This window comes from Branchiostoma lanceolatum, chromosome 5 (genome assembly GCF_035083965.1).
Source record: "Branchiostoma lanceolatum isolate klBraLanc5 chromosome 5, klBraLanc5.hap2, whole genome shotgun sequence".
Taxonomy (NCBI): domain Eukaryota; kingdom Metazoa; phylum Chordata; class Leptocardii; order Amphioxiformes; family Branchiostomatidae; genus Branchiostoma; species Branchiostoma lanceolatum.
The window spans coordinates 12,815,244-12,837,159 of record NC_089726.1 but is presented as its reverse complement, the minus strand read 5'-3'; the positions used below and the strand labels follow the sequence as shown (position 1 = coordinate 12,837,159).

Below are 21,916 nucleotides of genomic sequence, written 5' to 3'. Positions count from 1 at the left end.
ACATTTCAGTGACTAGAGGTAGAAACATTATTTGTGAGCCATGTCCATAAGGGTTCTGAATATTTTCCTAGTTGCATCAAAACGCCTGAGATGTACGTTGCTATGTAGCTGTGTGCATTTTCAATTAAGCTTTTTTTTGTTCAGTTTTCTACCTGGTAAACGTTAACTGGATGGAACTTGATTGAGAGAACGGCTGCACATGTTACACCACGGGCCTTTGTTTATAATGTTTCTTGGTACACGTAAATGTTGACATTTCTGTCCTTTTCATAGAATATTTTTCAGTTCCATTTGCAAAATGGCAAGGAAGATGGAGCGAGCTCTTTTGTCCGCGGTTAGCAATAACGCTGTTGATGATTTAGCAGCGTTAATTGCTGGCGTTGACTTCAATCCCAACATAACCAACGACATAACCCGTTTCCGTGACGAGTTTGGGCGGACGGCGGTGGAGGTCGGCGTGGATAACGGGTCGCTAGAGGCGGCTGAGATGCTCCTGGACCACGGAGTACCTGCTGGCCGGGCTCTGCTCTACGCGATTGACAGGGAGAACATAGAAGCTGTAGAACTTCTCCTGGACAGGGGCACCTCAGAAAATGAAGAACACCCTGGAAGCTTAGAGGTTAGAATTCACATTGTGCGTTTTTCTCTCTCTTTGTATGTGTCTATGTGTATGCGTTTTCCTCGCGTGTATGTGTGTGTGTGTCTATGTGTGTGTGCGCGTGTGTGTGTGTATTTGTGTGCATGAGCCTCTGTGCGCTTCCATGTGCGTGTGCCTCCATGTGTGTGCCTGTGTGTGCGTGTGCGTGTGCGTGTGTGAGTGCGTGCACTTGCCTGCCTTTCTGTGTGTCAGTGTTTGTATCTGTACATCATTAACTCACTATAATCATTCTGTTTCCTTGACCTCTTCAGCTGGAGAACTTTGCCTTCCACCCTGACATGACTCCAGTAAAGATGGCCGCCATTCGGAACAACTTTGACATCCTCAAACTCCTGTTGGACCGTGGCTTTTCCGTCCCATCACCAGATGAATATCAGTGGACAACAGTTCAATCCTCCCGCGCCTGGCTCACAGCTTACCGAGCCGTCTGTAGCCCTTCCCTCATCTTACTCACCAGCCCCGACCCGTTCCGGACATGTTTCCGGACGGCCAGAGCTCTGCGGGATGCTTGCTGGAAGCGGGAGAACTACCGAGCTGAGCTGGAGGAGCTGGCGGACCAGTGTGAGATGTTTGCCTGTGAGTTGCTGGATGAGGTGCGAGACTCGGATGAGCTAGATGCCGTTCTCGGCTTTAACAATGGAGAGGCTACTGACAAAGATTTGTGGGGAACGCTAGAGATGGCAGTTGAAATGAAGCAGAAGAAGGTACGTAGGTGATGTTTTAGCTCTGCAAACACAGCTTCATCATTGCTATTTAGCTGTCCACTATATACATATGCTAATATTTTTCAGCGAAGCTTTAGGAGCGAGCTTAATAGTTTATTTTTTACCATGTTTTCCAGTTTGCCTCTCACGCCCTGAGCTTCGAGTATGCAGGTAAATTGAACGCCGGAGAAATACACGAATTTTTCGACAGCAAAGCACTACAGCAGGGGTCAATCTGGCAGGTGATGCTGTTCCTCCTTACAGTCGGCGCATTGCATCCATTTCTGGCCATACTGCACATTTTGGCACCAACTACGAAGGTACGTGCAGTGCCAGTGGCATATCATGTCATACGTTTGTCGATTGCTTATAGTCGTTTGATCGTTAATAACATGACGTAGCAGCATCAGTTTCATGGAGAAAGTATATTTCCATCCTAGCACGGGAGAATCATGAAGACCCCAGTGATCCGTGGGATGTGTTGGTTCCTTTCCGCGATGGACCTGCTCATCATCCTGATTATAGAGGCGCAGATGTATCGAGTGAGCAATGAAGAGATAGACAGGATGGTGCAGAAGATCCCGACCTCTGGTTTAAAACTGTCCTGGACTCAAGTTATCATCTTTATCTGGATGTCTGGTAAGGAAGTCTTTCTACCTTCCTTGTCCGTTTATTCCTATGGTATAGGAAAGCAAAACAGCTATTTATGATATCGAGAACTAATTTCCAAGCAGATCTATCGGTGGCAATAAAAGTGTCCAAAGGGCAAAATCAGCAGCATCGGTCACTCTGCTCTTTCCCCTTTGTCTTTGGACACTGCTATGGCCACTGATATATACAAAGAATACATGACATCACTCTGATATGGATCGTTACCGAGGAAGGCAGAGCACGGAGGGGCTTAGCCAGTTCTCGGGACCCCTGCCGACTTTGGCCCGTATATCGAATCGGAGATACACTGTACTACGTAACTACGTAGTATCTTAATATGACTTGAAGAGTAAGAAGTAACATAGTATTCACCATTACTCTAGGGTTCTTCGTTGAGCAAATCAACAAAGTCTGGTACCAAGGACTCCGTCGGTACTTCAAAAGCTTCTGGAATCTGCTTGACTTCCTGGCCGTTGCACTCTACACTACTTATGTCGCCTTACGGCTTCTGGCCATTGTGCAGGTAAGAGACATTCTGGCAAACATTTCTATCAAAGCGATTAGATTTGTACACAAAGACCGAGAGTATATTTACATTAAGTATCAACCTTGCAATGCCATCGATTGAGTTAAAAAGCAACCTATGTGACTTGGTCCCGGAAGTAGCACATATACTAATATGTTTTAAAGTAAAGGTTTCTTATCAGAACCAATCGGACGATTTTGTTGTTTCATCTAGTGGGATACCTATTACGGGCATGATCTTTCCCTGGACTGGGCAGCCAGAGCTGAATGGAACAGTTTCCAGCCAGTTATGGTGGCCGATGCTGTGTACGCCATCTTTACCATGGACGTCTTCCTACGTGCAATGTACTTCATGCGCATGTCACGTAATCTGGGGACTCTCCAGATCTCCTTCGGCCGGATGGTGATGGACATCATCAAGTTCGTCATTTTCCTTGCGCTCGTGGATCTCGCGTTTGCCTGCGGTTTCAGCCAACTCTACTGGTTCTATGGGTCTGTGCACAACTACCTCTGCGAGAAGTATCATCAGACCAACCTGAAGAACATTGACTGCTCTAATACTCACGGTTATGGCACGTGAGTATTACTCTTCTATTTATCTTCGCCAAGGAACTCGGAGTAGATTATGTTTTCGGTTGAACCGGCTGTTGTGTGGGTCTGTATGTATGTCAAGAGCATAACTCGGGAAACCTTTGATGGGTCTTCATGATATTTGGTAGGTGTGTAGTGGTTGTGCAAAGGAAGGTCAAGTTCAAAAATCGTTCACCTGGCGTTTTCCAACAATAATGCAGCGGACTTTTAATTTTTCTGTGTTTGTATGTAGGCAAAAAAAGTGACGGAAACGTTGATGGATCTCAATGATTTTTGGTAGTTTGGAAGAGATTGTGGGAACGGAGGTCAGGTTTGAAAATGATTTATTTGGCGCTTTCCTACAGAACTGCAGCAGGCTTTGTGTGTGTGAGAGTTTGTATGTCGCCAGCATAATTCGAGGAGCTATTGGTGGTTTTGCATGATATTTCGTGGATAGGTAGTGATGTCAAAGAGGAAGGTCAAGTTCGATAATGCGCCTCCTATCGGGTATTTGAGGTACTGCAGCGGAGCTTCAACGTTTGAGGCCAAATTTTCTGGAGGCGTCAGGTTCATGATTTTTTGGTAGTATATAGCTTCTGGGACGGCAAGTGAGTGGTGGGAATTAAGGCCCCCTAGTTGCTCGTTTGGAACTGCAGTTGGCGTTTTTGTTGATACATTTGGAGACGAATAACTCCAGCAGGGATTGACGGATTATCATAATTTATGGCATGTGGATAGTTTCGGTGATGCTTTACATAACCTAATACTTGTCATGCAAATAAGACTATAATTTGCATAATAAATGAAGTTGATAAATTCGCCGAAAGCTTGTAGTCAAATTTCATACAAGTGCTATAGACCTTTCTCACGCGGCGGACATGATAGAATGAAAACGAGGCCCTTGTGGCAAACAATAGACCGATCCTAACTGTCAATCACAATTAGCAGTTTAGCCAATGATTACCTGATGATTAGAGAATCGACCAATGAGGAAGTGACTGCATGACCGTCAAATATTTGCATTTCTATGTTTTTATTTTGCATTTCTACGTTTTGACGGAGGAGGGCGGGGACAATGGGATCGGTCAATAAAGCTCGAAATTGCTGCATCTTTTTTGTGCATTACATTAGTTATGATAGTGATACTTGGACATCATATTTTAAAACTTAATGTGATTTTGGAGGAAAACTAAATCTGTACATCATTTTTGTGTCTTTGCTTCATTGGCCTCGTCTTCATTCTGTCATGTCCGCCGCGTGAGAAAGGTGTATGGTAACGATTTTTAAGTGGTGTACAGCTCTTGGGGCAGGGAGTAAGTGATGTAAGTTTAGACCCCCTAGTGGCTTGCTTAGAACTGCAGTGGGCTTTTTTTATGTTACCTTTGGAGGCGAATAACTCGGGTAGGGTTTGATGAATTTGCATTGTTTTGGACAGGTAGGTTATTGAGGTAATGATTAACAAATAAAGACGTATGAAATTGTAATCAGGGTCTAATGAAGTGGTGGAATAGGCTTGTTTATAATTACATTTTTAAGTACCTTTTGTCGACCTATAGGTCTGCTTGTCAGTAGGCCTGTGCAAATTAGATTGATGCTCTCTGGTGACCTCAAAAACCACCGGCCAAACTACACTCCCGCTGGGACGGAGCTTATATCAACAAACACAGGAAAGGTCTGGCCCTGTGCGGGACAAGTCAAAACGATGAATATAAGGAAATGTGCAAGCAGCAGGCACTACAGAAGGCATTATTTTTATGTGGTTTTGTGGTTTTATGTGGATATTATGTGGTTTGTAAAATGCAGTTGTACCACACTGGATGTGGACCACAGTCCTTCGTAGATGAGATTAAGAAAAGGTTCTTTCGCAGATAGTGACATAAACATCCTCAAAATCAGGATCATCTTTAAAACAGACCCATGCTACCCATCATGACCTGACTGAACTCCCCTCCATGGCCTTTCTATGCGAAAATAGGGAAGCTCCTCCCACAATGATATTATGATATTATGATATTATGATATTATGATATTATGATATTATGATATTATGATATTATGATATTATGATATTATGATATTATGATATTATGATATTATGATATTATGATATTATGATATTATGATATTATGATATTATGATATTATGATATTATGATATTATGATATTATGATATTATGATATCATGATATCATGATATTATGATATTATGATATTATGATATTATGATATTATGATATTATGATAATATGATAATATGATAATATGATATTATGATATTATGATATTATGATGATATGATGATATGATAATATGATAATATGATAATATGATATCATGATATCATGATATTTTGATATTATGAATTTATGAATTTATGATATTTTGATATTATGTCTTTCAAATGTGTATGATATGGAATAAAGATTTATTCTATTCATATATATTGACTGTACCATTTCATCATCACTTTCAACTCTACACATATGATAACCATAACCATTGATTGACCAACCTGATGAAACTATTGACAAATGAAAATGACACCGTCCTGTACCACCAAATGATTTTTAACCACATCTAGACTGGACTCATTCGACACATCATAACTTCCAAATGGTCTGGTGCATGATCAAATTTGCAGGTGGTGATAAGCGCGTAAATATCAAGCACTCTCCATAATAAGCCTTGGTTATTTGGCGAAGATAATGTGTTCGTGGAACTCTAGTTTGAATTGTTTTCTTTCACGACCATACATGTCGTATACCGCTGCCTCCCTGTAGTGCTTCTCTCAGTATCTGTATGGTATCATCCCAGTGACGTTACTTTACGTTTCTGACGGTCATGTTCTTGTCACGCAGCCTCTCCAGTACGATTCTGACCCTGTTCTGGGCGGAGTTCGGCATGAGTGATCTCTCCATGCTGCAGCTGAAACCCGGCCCCAGCCCGGAGGAGGCGCTGCAGATCCGGGACCGGCCAGTCTTTACCGAGGTGGTGGGGACGGCCATGTTTGGGATGTATCAAGTGGTGGCAGTACTTGTACTTCTCAACCTGTTGATAGCCATCATGAGCACGTCCTACCAGATGACTGAGGTGCTGGTTTCATTACCTTCGTGTGTGTGTGTGTGTGTGTGTGTGTGTGTGTGTGTGTGTGTGTGTGTGTGTGTGTGTGTGTGTGTGTGTGTGTGTGTTTGTGGGTGCGTATTTGTGGGTGTGTACTAGCGTGTTTCTGTCTATATGCCTTTGTGTGTTCACGAACGGGATTGGAAGGGTCAAAAGCACACATACATGAATGCCTTTACGCATACCGCTAGCTTTCCGCACCTGCTACTGTCTAAATCAAAGTTTCACGTGGACATTCTTTGTCCTAAATTGTATCATCTACAGGACAACAAAGACCAGGAGTGGGCGTACAGCTTTGTCAGCGACACACTTTCCGTCATGAGAGGAAACCTTTCGCTTCCACCACCCTTCAATCTCTTGATGATGCTGAAAACTGGTCTCGTCTGCCTCTTCTCTTCATCCTCGTGTGTCAGTACGAAGGTCAGCACGAATCTGTTATCACTAAGTAGTCGATATTGAACCTTAATCGTTTTGAATACGTTTTGCAAATGTATTGGTCCATCAATTGCACTATTCCTATGTTCTCATCAGTCAAGGGAGTGTTTGATTCCCGAAACTCCTTATTATGATTCTTGAAAATGAAGTCATGTAATGACTAATGTAATTGGTTTCCATTTTTGTCATGACCTCAAAGATGTCTGTAAGTACAGTTGTATTTTGTTTTACTTCCATAGTTCAAGCTGCCAAGGCCCAGTGAACACGAAAAATACCAAGTGAGTATAAATTACTATTCATATTTCTCCAAACCGATTTCAGTTATGACTATGCATTCTTTTGTATGTACCGTTGATATCTATTCGCTCTCGCAAGAAGTTGAGGTTAGTTGGACACTTGCTCTAAAGTCAATCTGTGTGTTTCAACAGGAAGTGATCGACAAACTTGTCAAGCGGTACCGTCTCCGAAAGGAGAGAGAAAAGACCGAGTGAGATTCGTCAAAAGAGATCAGACAACAGTGCTCGATGTCTTGGATGTTTCTGGCAACTACGATCTTGTTTTATATGCATAAGTCACTATATTCATCGATAAACGGAGTAAATGGTACTAACTGCTTGTATCCGTTACTTGTTGCAGTAGATTGAACTTCCCACAAATAATCAATAAAGCGATAGGTTCCGATTGAGTGGCCTAAACTTGTCCACTTCTACGAAGAAATTATAAAGGGAATCCGAATTAACTGATTGTTGTTTGGTCCAGCTGTGTTGCGCTGTAATGTCCGTTAGCAATGTCTTGTTACCAGACATGGAATCTTAGATATATTGAAACCTAAGATCAGATCCTGGCCACCTGCTCTGAGGTTTTACGCGACGTACATGTAGTATTGAAATGAACTTTCCTTCCATCTCATTGTACCTTGTATAGATGACAATAGAGCTGTAAGTTTGTAAGGTTTGTTGACATCTTAGTAGGTTTGAGATACTGGCACATTGTATTAGTCATAAATCACTTTGGATTTCCGAGCTAGTATTGATCGCAGTGGTAGCACCTGCCATGTATATGTTGATCACTTTTGCTAACGTGCCATAATCTTGGCAATTATTATGTATAGAAGTTCTATGAAGATACGTGTAAACAAGGCGTTTGGATAGATTCTTGGATTAACATCTAAAAAGGGCCATGATTGGCTGCTGACCTATTTGTGCAGACCAATGAGGTCGACCTGATTATTGCCAATAGAACAGTCTCATTAAATATTTGCCTTACAGTTGACCTGTTGTTCATGTATAATATTATGTTTGTTTTACGTATAGTGCAAATGTGGGTACAGCTAGAAGTACTGAAGTTAATGATCATGGCATACACATCAGCAATGTTTGCTTGTATCATTTTGATGAGGAAATTTCAAGTTGAACAGATGGTTGGCAAGTATTATTTCATCAAGCCACCCACTGTTTTTCACAGACTTAAGTCCATTCATTTCTCTATTCATGGAATAGTTGGAATTGTGTGACTCATTCATTCTCGTTAGATGATACACATAATGTTATGTTCACTTAAACTTGAAAGTTGATATTGAAAAATAAAGTGTCTTTGGTAACAGCTAAATGCTTGCTGCTAATAGTGATGAAACTAGTCAATGACTTTTTTTCATTTCTGGATGAATTGGTATGGTGAACTCTGGTCCGAGTACATTGACAATACATCAGTGTCTTCATTGTGAATCGGTTTGATTCCTTACGCCTCACTTGCTGAAATTGGTTGCGCAATATCGACTTCCAACATGGCCTTTATCCTGTGATGGATAGCAGGGTGATCTTATTACCTTGATAAAACCCAATGAATTAATAATGACAAAGGGTAGGGCCCGATAAGAAATATTGTACCATGTCTACAGTAGTAGTATATGCTTAGACGAACACAGCAAAACTGCTTGATCCACAATCTCGTTGCCCTGATTTCGCCGTAAGTTGCTTACTCAGTTCTGTATGTTTCCAAAGGGAGCGTTGCGCCTCTCTATATAGTTTTCCAGGTTGGGCTGTAAGTTTTTTTAACGAGGCTAAATGACCAACTGGCCGTGATAACTGGTTGTTGTGAACATGATCTGATGAGACGTAGAATTGGATAGTATTTTCATACCTCCCCCCTGTCATCTTAAACTTATCATAATTTCTGCCGATCCAATTGGTCCTATTTTCTTCTTCAATTTCACAAGTAGATAACTCTGAATGATACAAACCATTGACTAGTCTGACTCGGGAGGATCAAGCAATTAGATCCCTTCCATTTGGTGCTAGGAGATTTCAATTGTACTCGGGTCAATTTGCCCACTTGTAGACAGTATTAATGACAGACGTCACTTGTGTGATTCACTGTTCTGCAAACCTGGCCACGCGAATCAACATTGTGCGAGGAGGACAACAGGACACGGACCATCTGCATCTTGGTAAAACTCTACTTACATACATACAGTTATATAATACGTATTAGAGATTTGTGTTAAACAGAAACGCATTTTGAGGGGATAAGGGGTACGGATATCTACAAGAGTTACATAGAAATACTTTATATGCTCTGTATGTGTTGTCAATGAAGGTTTTATTTGTACACTTTTCAAATAGGTAAACATTAACTGGTCGAAACTTGATCGAGAGAACGGTTGCACATGTTACACCACAGGTCATTGTTTAAACAAACGTTCCTCAGTACACGTAAATGTTGACACGGTAATATTTCTGCCCTGTCTACCTGCAGCTGCCCCATACAATTTCTTTCATTCACAAAATGGCACAGCAGATGGAGCGAGCTCTTTTGTCCGCGGTTCGCAATAACGCTGTTGATGATTTAGCAGCGTTAATTGCTGACGTTGACTTCAATCCCAACATAACCAATGACATAACCCGTTTCCGTGACGAGTTTGGGCGGACGGCGGTGGAGGTCGGCGTGGATAACGGGTCGCTAGAGGCGGCTGAAATGCTCCTGGACCACGGAGTACCTGCTGGCCGGGCTCTGCTCTACGCGATTGACAGGGAGAACATAGAAGCTGTAGAGCTTCTCCTGGACAGGGGCACATCAGAAAATGAAGAACACCCTGGAAGCTTAGAGGTTAGAATTCACATTGTATGTTTTTCTCTCTTTGTGTGTCTCTATGTGTATGTGTATGTCATCCTCGTCCACCAGGACCTTTCCGCTCTACGTTACATCGCTCGCGGAAAAGGCCCTGGTAACACGGGATGGCATCCATGGTTTTTGCAGGTCGAGCCTCCAAAACAGCTTCAGCCAATCAGAGGGGTTAAAACCCATTTGCTTCCACTCATCGGAAGCAAACGCGCAAAGAACGCTGGGAAGCTATCAACCAATCAGGTTACGTGTTACGGCTAGCTCATTAATTATTTATGAGCTACAACTGCCGTTTGTCCCAAATAAGGGTTAGCTCATTAACTATTCATTAGCTACAACTGCCGTTTGTCCCAAATAAGGATTAGCTCATTAATTATTCATCAGCAAGTCTCGTCGACCTGCAAAAACCATGGATGCCATCCCGTGTTACCAGGGCCTTTTCCGCGAGCGATGTAACGTAGAGCGGAAAGGTCCTGGTGGACGAGGATGGTGTATGTGCGTGTGTCTATGTGTGTGTGTGTGTGTGTGTGTGTGTGTATTTGTGTGCATGAGCCTCTGTGTGCGTGTGCCTCCGTGTGTGTGTGCCTGTGTACGTGTGTTTGTGCGTGTGTTTGTGTACCTGTGTGTGTGTGTGCGTGTGTGTCTGTGTGTGTGTGCGTGTGTATGTGTGTATTTGTGTGCATGAGCCTCTGTGTGCGTGTGCCTCCGTGTCCGTGTACCTCCGTGTGTGTGCCTGTGTGTGTGTGAGTGTGTGTGTGTGTGTGTGTGCCTGTGTGTGTGTGAGTGTGTGTGTGTGTGTTTGCCCCTGTGTGTGCGCGCGCGCACCTGCCTGTCTGTGTGTCAGTGTTTGTATCTTTACCTCTCTATGCGTGTCCCAGAATTACTGAGACATCACTAACTCACTATGATCATTCTGTCTCCTTGACCTCTTCAGATGGAGAACTTTGCCTTCCACCCTGACATGACTCCAGTGAAGATGGCCGCCATTCGGAACAACTTTGACATCCTCAAACTCCTGTTGGACCGTGGCTTTCCCGTCCCATCACCAGATGAATATCAGTGGAGAACTGTTCAAGCCTCCCGCGCCTGGCTCACAGCTTACCGAGCCGTCTGTAGCCCTTCCCTCATCTTACTAACCAGCCCCGACCCGTTCCGGACATGTTTCCGGACGGCCAGAGCTCTGCGGGATGCCTGCTGGAAGCGGGAGAACTACCGAGCTGAGCTGGAGGAGCTGGCGGACCAGTGTGAGATGTTTGCCTGTGAGTTGCTGGATGAGGTGCGAGACTCGGATGAGCTAGATACCGTTCTCGGGTTTAACAATGGAGAGGCTACTGACAAAGATTTGCGGGGAACGTTGGAGACGGCAGTTGAAATGAAGCAGAAGAAGGTAGGTATTTTCTCTTTCAGAACAAGCCTGGCTTTATCTCCGGCTACGCTGTTGACTATTCAAATTAATCCTTTGCATTTTTTTCCCAGTTTGCCTCTCATGCCCTGAGCTTCGAGTATGCAACTAAATTGAGCGCTGGGGAAATACACGAACTTCTAGACAGCAGCAAGCTGCAGCAGTGGGATATTTGGCAGATGATGCTGTTCATCTTAACAATCGCCATATTTCATCCATTTCTGATTATTCTGCACATTTTGGCACCGAATACAAAGGTACGTGAGGTGGCGTGTTTTTTCATGCGCTTGTCAATTGTTTCTATCTATAAAGTGATTCAATAGCATAATGGAGACAGTACCATTAGTTTAATGGAAAAAATGTTATTGTCATTCTAGCCGGGGAGAGTCATGAAGACCCCAGTAATCCGTGGGATGTGCTGGTTATTTTCCCTGCTGGAGTTGCTCATTATCCTGATTGTAGATGCACAGATGTACCGGGTGAGCAGCGAGGAGATACACAGGATGGTGCAGAATATCCCGACCTCTGGGTTACAACTATCCTGGACACAAGCTTTCATCTTCCTATGGATGTCTGGTAGGAAGCATTTCTGACTAGGGATGTAACGAAATATTCTGGGAAAATGGAGTCATCTATGATATAGGAAACGACACATATTAGCATGGAATTAAAATTATTGAAATTTCTGCCCATCCAAGTGGTCCTTTTTTTCTTTTTCAATTTCACAAGAAGATCACAACACTGAATGGTACAAACCATTAAATGGTCTGATACGGGAGGGTCAAAAAATTAATCCCATCCATTTAGTGCTAGGAGATTTCAAGTGTACTCATGTCAATTTGCCCACTTGTAGACTGTATCAATGACAGAGGTCACTTGTATGTTTCACTGTTGAGCAAACTTTGCCACGCGTAAAGAGAATATGGGTAGCTCTGAATTATGTCTTACTCATCTGTACGAAAATCGAAGTGGTATTGAAGAACCGTGACAGCACTATACTAAGTAATGTCTACAGGAAGTGATATACATGTAACATTCGCCATCATTCTAGGATTCTTCGTTGAGCAAATCAAAACAGTTTGGTACCGAGGACTCTCTCTGTACTTCAAAAGCTTCTGGAATCTGCTTGACTTCATGGCCGTTGCACTCTACACTACTTATGTCACTTTGCGATGTCTGGCCATTTTGCAGGTGAGAAATGTTATGGTAAATCCATTTTACTCACATTACGTAATGTTCTTGTACTGCCATCGGTTAACTTGAAGTCAGCTTGATATTTCAAACCGATGTGAAGTGGTCATTGAAGTAGTGTATGTGTTTCAAAATAACTGTTTCTTATCACAACAAACTGAGGGACTTTTGTTGTTCTATGTAGTGGGATGGCCATGATATGTCCCTGGACTGGGCAGCCAGAGCTAAATGGAACAGTTTCCAGCCAGTTATGGTGGCCGATGCCGTGTACGCCATCTTTACCCTGGATATGTTTCTACGCGCGATGTGCTTTTTGCGCATGTCACGTAATCTGGGGACTCTCCAGATCTCCTTCGGCCGGATGGTGATGGACATCATCAAGTTCGTCATTTTCCTCGCGCTCGTGGATCTCGCGTTTGCCTGCGGTTTCAACCAACTCTACTGGTTCTATGGGTCTGTGCACAACTACCTCTGCGAAAAGTATCATCAGACAAACCTGAAGAACATTGACTGCTCTAAAGCTCATGGTTACGGCACGTGAGTATTACTCATCTATTGTGAACTGTTTTCGTTCACGACCATACATGTCGTTTACCGCTGCCTCCCTGTAGTGCTTCTCTCAGTATCTGTATGGTATCATCCCAGTGATGTTACTTTACGTTTCTGACGGTCATGTTCTTGTCACGCAGCCTCTCCAGTACGATTCTGACCCTGTTCTGGGCGGAGTTCGGCATGAGTGATCTCTCCATGCTGCAGCTGAAACCCGGCCCCAGCCCGGAGGAGGCGCTGCAGATCCAGGACCGGCCAGTCTTTACCGAGGTGGTGGGGACGGCCATGTTTGGGCTGTTTCAAGTGGTGGCAGTACTTGTACTTCTCAACCTGCTGATAGCCATCATGAGCACGTCCTACCAGATGACTGAGGTGCTGGTTTTGCTGTCATTTGTATCGCAAGGGACTGACGGTTGTTTTGACTTGCCTGTGTGTGTGTGTATGTGTGTGTTTGTTTGTTTGTTTGTTTGTTTGTTTGTTTGCAAAGCACAAGGATGTCTTCATTCATGTCACTAGCTTTCTTGACCTGCTACTATACTATGTGTATATGAATTTCTCCACTATTTCTTTCTCAATCATATCCACAGGACAACAAAAACCAGGAGTGGACGTACATCTCTGTTAGTGACACGTTTGCCGTCAAGAGAGGAAACCTTTCGCTTCCACCACCCTTCAATCTACTCATGATGCTGAAAACTGGTCTGATCTGCCTCTTCTGTTCGTCACCGTGCGGCAGTTCGGAGGTGAGCACGAAAAGTCATAAATCACAGTCGTCGTAAACTTCTTTGATACATATTTTGTACATGCATGTGGCAATTTAAGGCGTCGTTCTCTGTCAAAGGAGTAAAGACTGGGTAACACTTCTCATAATGCAATGCATTGTATGTCCTGAAAATGTTTTTATATATCTTTTACTCAGTTGTCATCACAGCAAATATAACTTTTTGATGTTTTACTTCTACAGGTGGCACTGTCAAGGCCCAGCGCACACCAAAAATACAAAGTAAGTATAGATTTACCATTGATATGTCTACAAATCGATTAGTTATGAAATGCATTTTTCACGTAATATTCGTTCTCGTCAGAAACACCCTCATTAAATCAGGACCCCTATCGCTCCACGTTATATTGCTCGCGAAAGGAGCCCTGATAACCGCCGCCAGACATGGGTCCACAGCTGAAGGAAACTATCGGCTGCCATTTATTTTGAGTAACCAAAGCAACGATGTAACACGTAACCTGATTGGTTGATAGCTTCCCAGCGTTCTTTGCGCATTTGCTTCCGATGAGGGGAAGCAGACCCCTCTGATTGGCTAATTAAAGCTGTTTTGGTGGTGACGTCGCCAGAACCATGTCTGGCGGCGGTTTTATCAGGGCCCCTTTCGCGAGCGATGTAACGGGAGCGATAGGGGTCCTGATTTAATTAGGGTGGTCAGAAATTGAAGTTGGATACTAGTCTTCTAGATTTTCTAAGTGAAATGTATATATATAACGTTACCTTTTAAACAACTGCTTTAGTCTTACTTTTTGAGTAATTTTTCCAGCCAATAGTCTATTAAAGCTTTTTTAAATACAATCTATGTGTTTCAACAGACAGTTATCGAGAAACTCGCCAAGCGGTACCGTCTCCGAAAGGAGAGAGAAAAGACCGAGTGAGACTCGTCAAAGGGGATCAGACAACAGTGTTCCATGTCTTGGTATGTTCCTCCGATCTTGTTTCAAATCCACTAGTCATCGACAGACGAAGTAAATAGTAACGTTACTAATTGCATGTGTCCATTAACGTTACTTGTTGCAGAAAACGACCCACATAAGCGTAAGTGAACGGTTCCAGCTGATCAGTGGCATAAACGTATCAGCTTCTTCGAAGAAAATGTAAGGAATTAACTGATTGCTGTTTGGTCCAGCTGTGTTACCCTGTAAGGTCTTAGCATTGTCGTGTCACCAGGCATGGAATCTTAAAAGATATTGAAACCCTACATGATATCGTGGCCACATGCGTTGTGGTTTTAAATGATACATTCTTTAATGAACTTTTGTTCCATTTCAATGTTTCCATAGGTGTCAATGAAGTCGTAAGCTTGTAATGTTTGTTGACATCATAGTGGATTTACGCTATTGTCGTATTATATTAGTCATCAATCATTTGGGATTTCCGAGCCAACAGTGATCGCATTAAGTTGATTCCTCATGACTTATTAATGTATAATGCTGATATTGTGAGCTTTGCAGTGCAACAGGTGCACTTGTTCTTGTAATCAAATGTTTTGTTCCTCTTCATGACAACCGTTACAGGTTTTATCCAGTGTCCCAAAAGCAGACTGACTGTACAACTCAGTTCTTGACTACACTGTTCATTTGTACAACAGACTGAGTCCAGAATGAGTCATAATGGTCTTGTGTTCATGTCCGGTATTTATTTTCGTGTCTTCGTGGTATGTAAATGGAACTTTATCACCTTGTAAGATCAACGCAGTTTAGAGGTACATGTATATCATCAATGTATTTCTGCCATGTTGATTAAATGAATAAAGATTGCTTGAAAGATTGATTCCTTTCCTCGAATACACTAGACTGGAGAGGTATTAAATGCCGCCTTAACCGTTCGAGCCCGAAGTGTTCATGTCAGGTGAAAATATCAAGTGGATTACTAGTATTACAACCCCCCATAGGGACTAATTAGGTGGAAGAAATCATCGGCCATTTCCCTCTATTGTACCGGTAAAGATGCGCCTTTAGGCAAGGCTAAGCATCTAATTATGTGGACAAGAGTTACATTTTTTCACGCTGTTATCATAGCCTAAATGGGACAGGTTGAACAGGTAGGTTGACATCATGCCAAAAACCAGCACAGTCATCTTACGTCACTTCCCAAACATCCACGAACATGGAGGCACGTTTTCTGGAGCTCGTTCGTAATAATGACGTCGTGGAAGTATCCACTGTCCTTAGTGAAGAAAACATTAGCCCAGACATTTCTCCTGACCTAGAGACGCTTCGAGACGAGTTCGGGCGGTCTGTCCTGGAGCTGGCCGTGGACAGCGGGTCGCGCGAAGTGGCCGAGGTTCTGTTAGACCATGGCGCACCCATCGGTGACGCCCTGCTGTACGCCATCGACAGACAGGACACCGGCGCAGTGCGGATCTTGAAGGAGAAAGCGTTGTCAGAGAGCTTAGGTCGGACGTACGGTGTGGACCCTGAGGTGATTAAATATAATGTTACAATAGTTTAAAGAGGTGTGATGATTTACGCAAAGTTACGACGTGATAGCGAAATGTAGTATTTGCTACCTTGTATTTTACGTTCAACTCCATAATCATCAACTCTAGATGTTGCAAACAATACAAAGGTAGGAAAAACATCCAGGCACACAGTTTTCAATAACCATCGACATGATTGTCGGGTTTGCAATATCCTAACACGTTATTCAGAACACTTGTAGGCATTTGCTACTTTTAGATATTCGATGTAATGTTAGCATACCTTCCCTTGTACCTGTCCTGCTGTTTCTCGATGCAGTGTATATCGGTGCAGTTTACGCTTAACTAAAACTATCTGTAAACAGTATATGTCTAAGTATAAGCACTATGGCTAAGTAATGTTACCGAACCGGTCTCCTCAACCTTAACAGATTATGCCGTTAGCGTTCGGTTAGAGTCCATAGATAACACGTCGCTTACATCCGACCAACGGTCCAATGATTCTTCTATGTGTGTGGTCCTTTTCTGACGACCAAAGTCTGTTTTAAAAGCTTTTCATAAGAATGGGGCTCTGGCTTCTCTGGTCTTGGTATTCCGTCACGTCACGTACGCTTGATATGTATAAAATTTCGCAGATTGGCAGCAGCGCTTACCCCAGCTACATGACTCCGGTAATGCTGGCAGCCCTCAAGAACAACTATCCTATCCTGAAGATGCTACTTCAGGCTGGCTTCCCGACATCTGCGCCAGATGACTACAAATGGACAACCGACACCAGTGAGTCCATCGCATGGATGGACGCGTACCGCGCGGTGTGCAGTCCGTCTCACATCCTCCTGACCAACCCCGACCCGTTCCGTACGGCCTTCCGGACGGCCAAGGCTCTACGAGACGTCGTCTGGAAGCGGGAACAGAACCGGCCTGAGCTGGAGCAGCTGGCGGACCGGTGCGAGACGTTCGCCGGTGAGCTACTAAATGAGGTACGCACAACGAAAGAAACCAGGGCTATCCTCGAGCATCTCTGCAGTCCAGAGGACTCTCCATACAGGAAGTCCGTCTCTACTCTCCAGCTAGCCGTGGACCTCAACCTTAAGCAGGTTAGATGCTTATGTTAGTCTCTAGCAGAACAAATCACAAATGGCTTCATTCCCTATTCTATGTGTTTCTATATGGCTTATCGGACAGACATTCAGGTTAGCATTCCCCTTGCCCTCGCCTAAATCAACATCCGTGTGCCAGATTAATACAGATTAAGTTTTGTGGATTGGAGATACTTGCGCACACTTTGAATTGAAGTTTCAGTTTACGGAGGGAACGTATACGGATTTTAAAAAAAAACTGTATATTCGTAGATAGCAGACAATTGATATTCGTATCATGGTTCTTGACCTGGCGAACGAATTCTGTTCCCCCGGATCTTTCTTAGTTCGCGACACACCCTCTTTGTTTTGATTACGTCAACCAACGGAAGTTCCAGGAGCTCGAAAACTTCAGCCAGTTCTTCCAGGGGTGGGAGACAATGTCCTCTGTCTACGCAATGTTATCATCGACGGCAATAGGGCTTGCGTATCCATTGCTGTGTCTGGCCCATCTACTGGCGCCTCAGTCGAAGGTGTGGAAACGTTACTTATAGTATGACACTTAAGGGATCAAATCCGGATATGTTTTGTGAGCAGTTACGTGAACTTGATATTTAAAGAATTGCTTGTTGCGTTTGATAAATCGGAACTGATGGTGCCGAGTTGGATATATCTATAGGAAGAATAGGTTTCGCTTTTGCCATTAGAATTGGTGTGTTTTTGTCCTGTTCTTAATACGTTTCCATCTCATTGTTCATAGATTGGCAAGTTTTCCAGTCTTTCTGTTATCCGAGCGATGTACTGGACGTGGTCGTGGCTGGTCCTGCTGATTCTGCTGCTGCTGGAGTCTCAGTCCTACCGCTTGGGGCCGGCCGAGATAGACAGCATCATCCAAGGGACTCCAGCGTCGACTGAACCGGTGTCAGTAACTACGATATTGATCATGATATGGGTCATTGGTAAGTGGCATCAATTTCTCTGCTTTTCGTGGCATCTTGCACCTTGGCATCCGTGGCTGTTGTTTGTTGTGAACCGCAATAATGTACCATAATTGTGGACCACCTTGCCTAATACGTACTCCGTAGCTTACAGGTGCACAGAATTATCGGATGAGTTCTTCTCCCCTTTGCGGCATCAATGTGACTTCGTACTGTCAGCTACGATCAGCCAGCACTGGCGTTTTGATGTTAGAGCAGACTATCATTTATTATCATTATCATCGGGTAGTCCGACTACTTTCTCTTCGCAGCCAGGGGCTGAATTGCGAGATACGATTTTCTTTTCTTTTTTTAGACGTTGCTTGGAAGGACCTGCAAGAAGTTCGAAGAGAAGGTCTAATGACCCATTTCAAGCAGTTTTGGAACATTCTGGACTTTTGGATGGTTGCCGTCTACCTGGCACACTTCGCCCTCCGGATGGTGGCATTCTTTCAGGTAAGAGGGCATTCCTCGACATCTCGGATTCCTAAAGGAATATGCGGTTTATTTTGAATCAACCCATTGTAATGCGATGTGTACAGATGACTGTGTAGACTTTTTATTTCTTCATTAGCTCGACGCTTATACAGAACAGGGCACGGTCGCCGATGATTGGGCACACAAAGCAAACGAAACCAACTTCCAGCCGATTGCAGTCGCAGACGTCCTCTTCTCCATCTTCACAATCATCGTATTTATGCGGAGCGTGTCGCTATTCATGTATTATCGTTTTCTGGGGATGTTACTGATCTCCATCGGACGGATGACTGTAGACATCATGAAGTTCATTGTTATGGGTGGACTGATTCTGTTCGCCTTTGCGTGCGGGTTGAACCAGCTGTACTGGTTCTATGGGACGATGCACCAGTACCTCTGTTCAAAGTACTCACAGAGTAACCTTCAGGCTTTGAGCTGTTCAAAGGCACAAGGTTTCGACACGTAAGTAATGATCCAACTTCTTCTTTGTAATATCGTTCCTTTTTGATAAACGTTTTTTTACTGGACTCAATTCACATCGTCGAGACCAATGTTGATATCTTTTTGTAAAGTGGACTGAAGGACACTGGCTACCAGTTCCTGAATAGCTTACGTCCCTTTTGCAGACTTTTCAACTCGCTGCAATCCCTGTCCTGGGCTGGTTTTGGTGTTGTTGACCTGTCCCTGCTTGAGCTAAAGCCGGGGACCAGCCCAGTCAACGTGTTCCAGATACAAGAATGGCCTGTCATCACAGAGACTGCTGGCAAACTGGTATTTGGACTATTTGAAGTCATCGGGGTGTTGGTTCTCGTCAACCTACTCATCGCCATTATGAGCGACTCATATACGAGGACAGAGGTATTCATTAAGATGATTTGGTCTACCATACCACGTAGACTTGTTTTCTTCATTTCTTTGTACCCCTCCTTCAAGAATTCATGCATGTTGCGTCGTTCCGTTTATGTGTATACGATCGTATAATGGAGTAGTGACTATACTATTGCATTTGGCTGCCTGCTTAGTTTATAAAGTTATCTCACTCATATCTAACTTTCTCCCAGGAGGTAAAACGTATCGACTGGGGCTTTGTAGTGATGAAAGACATGTTACACTACCTGAAGGTGGACGTATCCCTCCCGCCGCCATTCACCCTGGTTATGTCCGTGAGGAACGCTCTTGTTCGCCCTGTGTTGGCATTGTGTGGTCGGCGAAACAATCCTCCTGATACAGACACTAATGTAGGTATCATCTACTGAGGACTAAAGCATGAAATCAGATTCCATCCTTTATGTATAGCTGTGTATAGAGACATTGTGTTAATCTGTTCCGTCGCTCTAGTTAAGATGAAACTTCAGTATCTTATAGGGAAATTTCGTTCTGTTAACATGATTTCACATTTGTTTTTCGAATAGAATCCATTATTTGTAAAGTAAATATGCATGTTTACCTCTCTGGCTGAAAGGTATTCGTTTCTTGTAGGTAGAGAGAGCCGTCCATCCATCTCAATCACCACTGCCAGCGAAACAGGATGTGTACAAAGTAAGTAAGGGGTAAATCACTGGGGTTTCAGATAAAGCGTTAGGCTAGTCTTATCTGAGCACACGCTCAACGTACTACATGCAGTACATTTGCTTGCTCTTCGTATCATTGTATGCTCATTGTATGATCAGCTTCGCTTCGACATATTGAAGATAATGAATTGTTAACACTGCTCCATCGATGGTTCTTAATTACGTTGATTGTGGTTTATTTTTCCTACAGCTGATTGTTGGCAGACTTATAACCAGATATTTGCTACGCAAAGAGAGGGGTCTGGATTGAGAGAAATTGATGGACGGTTGTGTCTATAACTTTACGCCTTGCTTATACTATGTTAGTTACAATTGTCTTAGTTAACAGTTTCGTTACAATAGTTCACATTTGTACTTATACATGACCCCTATATTCTATTAAGTAGTTTGCTATCTTACCCAAATGGAATGAAAACAATACCATGGGTGACTTCTTACGCAGGCGAATAGGATGGTTAGTATGTTATCTTACATTTCCCTTTATCATTACGAATAATATACTGACTATAGAGGAGAAGTGTTATTAGCGCGATGAAAATTCTCACTTCATACGTTTCTCATAGCTCACTGTCACGATTTTGATTACATAGCCGTTAGCAGTTCCTTGTCAACTGTGTCTGATTTGTAAACTGGTTGCATTTTTAGTAAAATTTACTTTTGACAATGTGGAATATACATTAATCCTTAATCAACTACTCTTTTGTTTGCCATGTAAGGCCCTGTATTGTGGTAAATTAGCGCATTTATACCCTTAGCATACCAAGCTCTGTATACTATTAATTATAAGCTATGTATTGTCATTGTATCTGAATGGAACGTGGGCATCAATAAATCTAAATCATGATAGAGTCTTTTGTTTGAGACCAGAGCTGGAACTTTCTCAACAGTAAAGTTGATTTAGCTCCCTTTTATGTATATCAAATAGTATGTGGATGATGTATGACAACTGACGGTAACCTCAGGATTTCAGCTTTTCAGTATAAACGTTATAAGAAGTACACAACAGTAAAATGATAATTTTGGGATAATAATCTAAAAACGAGACACAATGGATAGAGATATATACTAGGGAAATCTAAAAGCTAAGATCCATCAAAAATGTGTCATAGGCAGTGTCAGTTAATTAGGTTAGTCATAAATTATGGTGTTGCCACCTTGCCATCTTTCATATATCATCAATCTAGTGCCCAGTGTTTGTACAAAGCACACTATCGTAGGTCATACTGTGATGGATGTACTACGTGTATGTAGAAGTGCCAACTTGAAGATTAATTTCATAAATGACACTCTTAGATGATGTAAACTTGTAGTTTTAGCCCAACCAGTAAATGACATCTGTCTCCTCCCAGGCCCAGAAGACATCAGATGTTGGGAAGGCAAGGGAAGTAGTAAGATACGTAACCATGGTTACACGCACATACACCTGTGAGAGCAGCAGACATGGCAAAGCAAGTCCCAAGGCTGCACTGTTTTAGCTCTAAAGTTTTATGTTAGCTTTTATGTGCACTGTTAGAACAGTTTTAAAGGACAATTGGCTTTAATGATTGTGTTTCTTGGTACACTGTCTTATACACATTTCAAGTGTTGTAGTCAATGTTATTTTCAGTCGTTCATCAACTGGTTATTTTATTTTTGATCTAAGGAACTGAAAACAGCTATCAAATGAACAGGTTTGAGTGTTTGATC

At 42.9% G+C, this 21,916-nt stretch overlaps 2 protein-coding genes across 2 annotated transcripts; both read left to right on the top strand.

The window, feature by feature from the left end:
• The first annotated feature begins 145 nt into the window (after positions 1-145).
• On the top strand, positions 146-7,934 carry LOC136435223 (short transient receptor potential channel 4-like). The gene is made up of 10 exons (XM_066428521.1): positions 146-619; positions 910-1,362; positions 1,500-1,682; positions 1,803-2,001; positions 2,397-2,536; positions 2,753-3,114; positions 5,968-6,199; positions 6,494-6,649; positions 6,904-6,942; positions 7,093-7,934. The coding sequence occupies exons 1-10, from the start codon at positions 299-301 to the stop codon at positions 7,153-7,155; spliced, it is 2,148 nt and encodes a 715-aa protein (XP_066284618.1). The 5' UTR covers positions 146-298; the 3' UTR covers positions 7,156-7,934.
• Positions 7,935-9,440: 1,506 nt separating this feature from the next.
• Positions 9,441-21,912, top strand: LOC136435864 (short transient receptor potential channel 4-like). The gene is made up of 16 exons (XM_066429576.1): positions 9,441-9,769; positions 10,719-11,171; positions 11,261-11,443; positions 12,562-12,914; positions 13,067-13,298; positions 13,514-13,669; positions 15,781-16,128; positions 16,762-17,223; positions 17,553-17,738; positions 17,966-18,164; positions 18,499-18,638; positions 18,757-19,121; positions 19,286-19,517; positions 19,721-19,901; positions 20,143-20,198; positions 20,421-21,912. The coding sequence occupies exons 1-16, from the start codon at positions 9,449-9,451 to the stop codon at positions 20,478-20,480; spliced, it is 3,927 nt and encodes a 1,308-aa protein (XP_066285673.1). The 5' UTR covers positions 9,441-9,448; the 3' UTR covers positions 20,481-21,912.
• The last annotated feature ends 4 nt before the right edge of the window (positions 21,913-21,916 follow it).

Excerpts from the sequence above, each read along its gene's own strand:
- LOC136435864 (XM_066429576.1), top strand. The coding sequence starts at position 9,449 with ATGGCACAGCAGATGGAGCGAGCTCTTTTGTCCGCGGTTCGCAATAAC. Across the intron at positions 11,172-11,260 it reads TTGAAATGAAGCAGAAGAAG|TTTGCCTCTCATGCCCTGAG; the intron begins GTAGGTATTTTC and ends TTTTTTTCCCAG. Across the intron at positions 19,902-20,142 it reads TGATACAGACACTAATGTAG|AGAGAGCCGTCCATCCATCT; the intron begins GTATCATCTACT and ends TCTTGTAGGTAG.
- LOC136435223 (XM_066428521.1), top strand. The coding sequence starts at position 299 with ATGGCAAGGAAGATGGAGCGAGCTCTTTTGTCCGCGGTTAGCAATAAC. Across the intron at positions 1,683-1,802 it reads TTTTGGCACCAACTACGAAG|CACGGGAGAATCATGAAGAC; the intron begins GTACGTGCAGTG and ends TTTCCATCCTAG. Across the intron at positions 3,115-5,967 it reads AATACTCACGGTTATGGCAC|CCTCTCCAGTACGATTCTGA; the intron begins GTGAGTATTACT and ends CTTGTCACGCAG.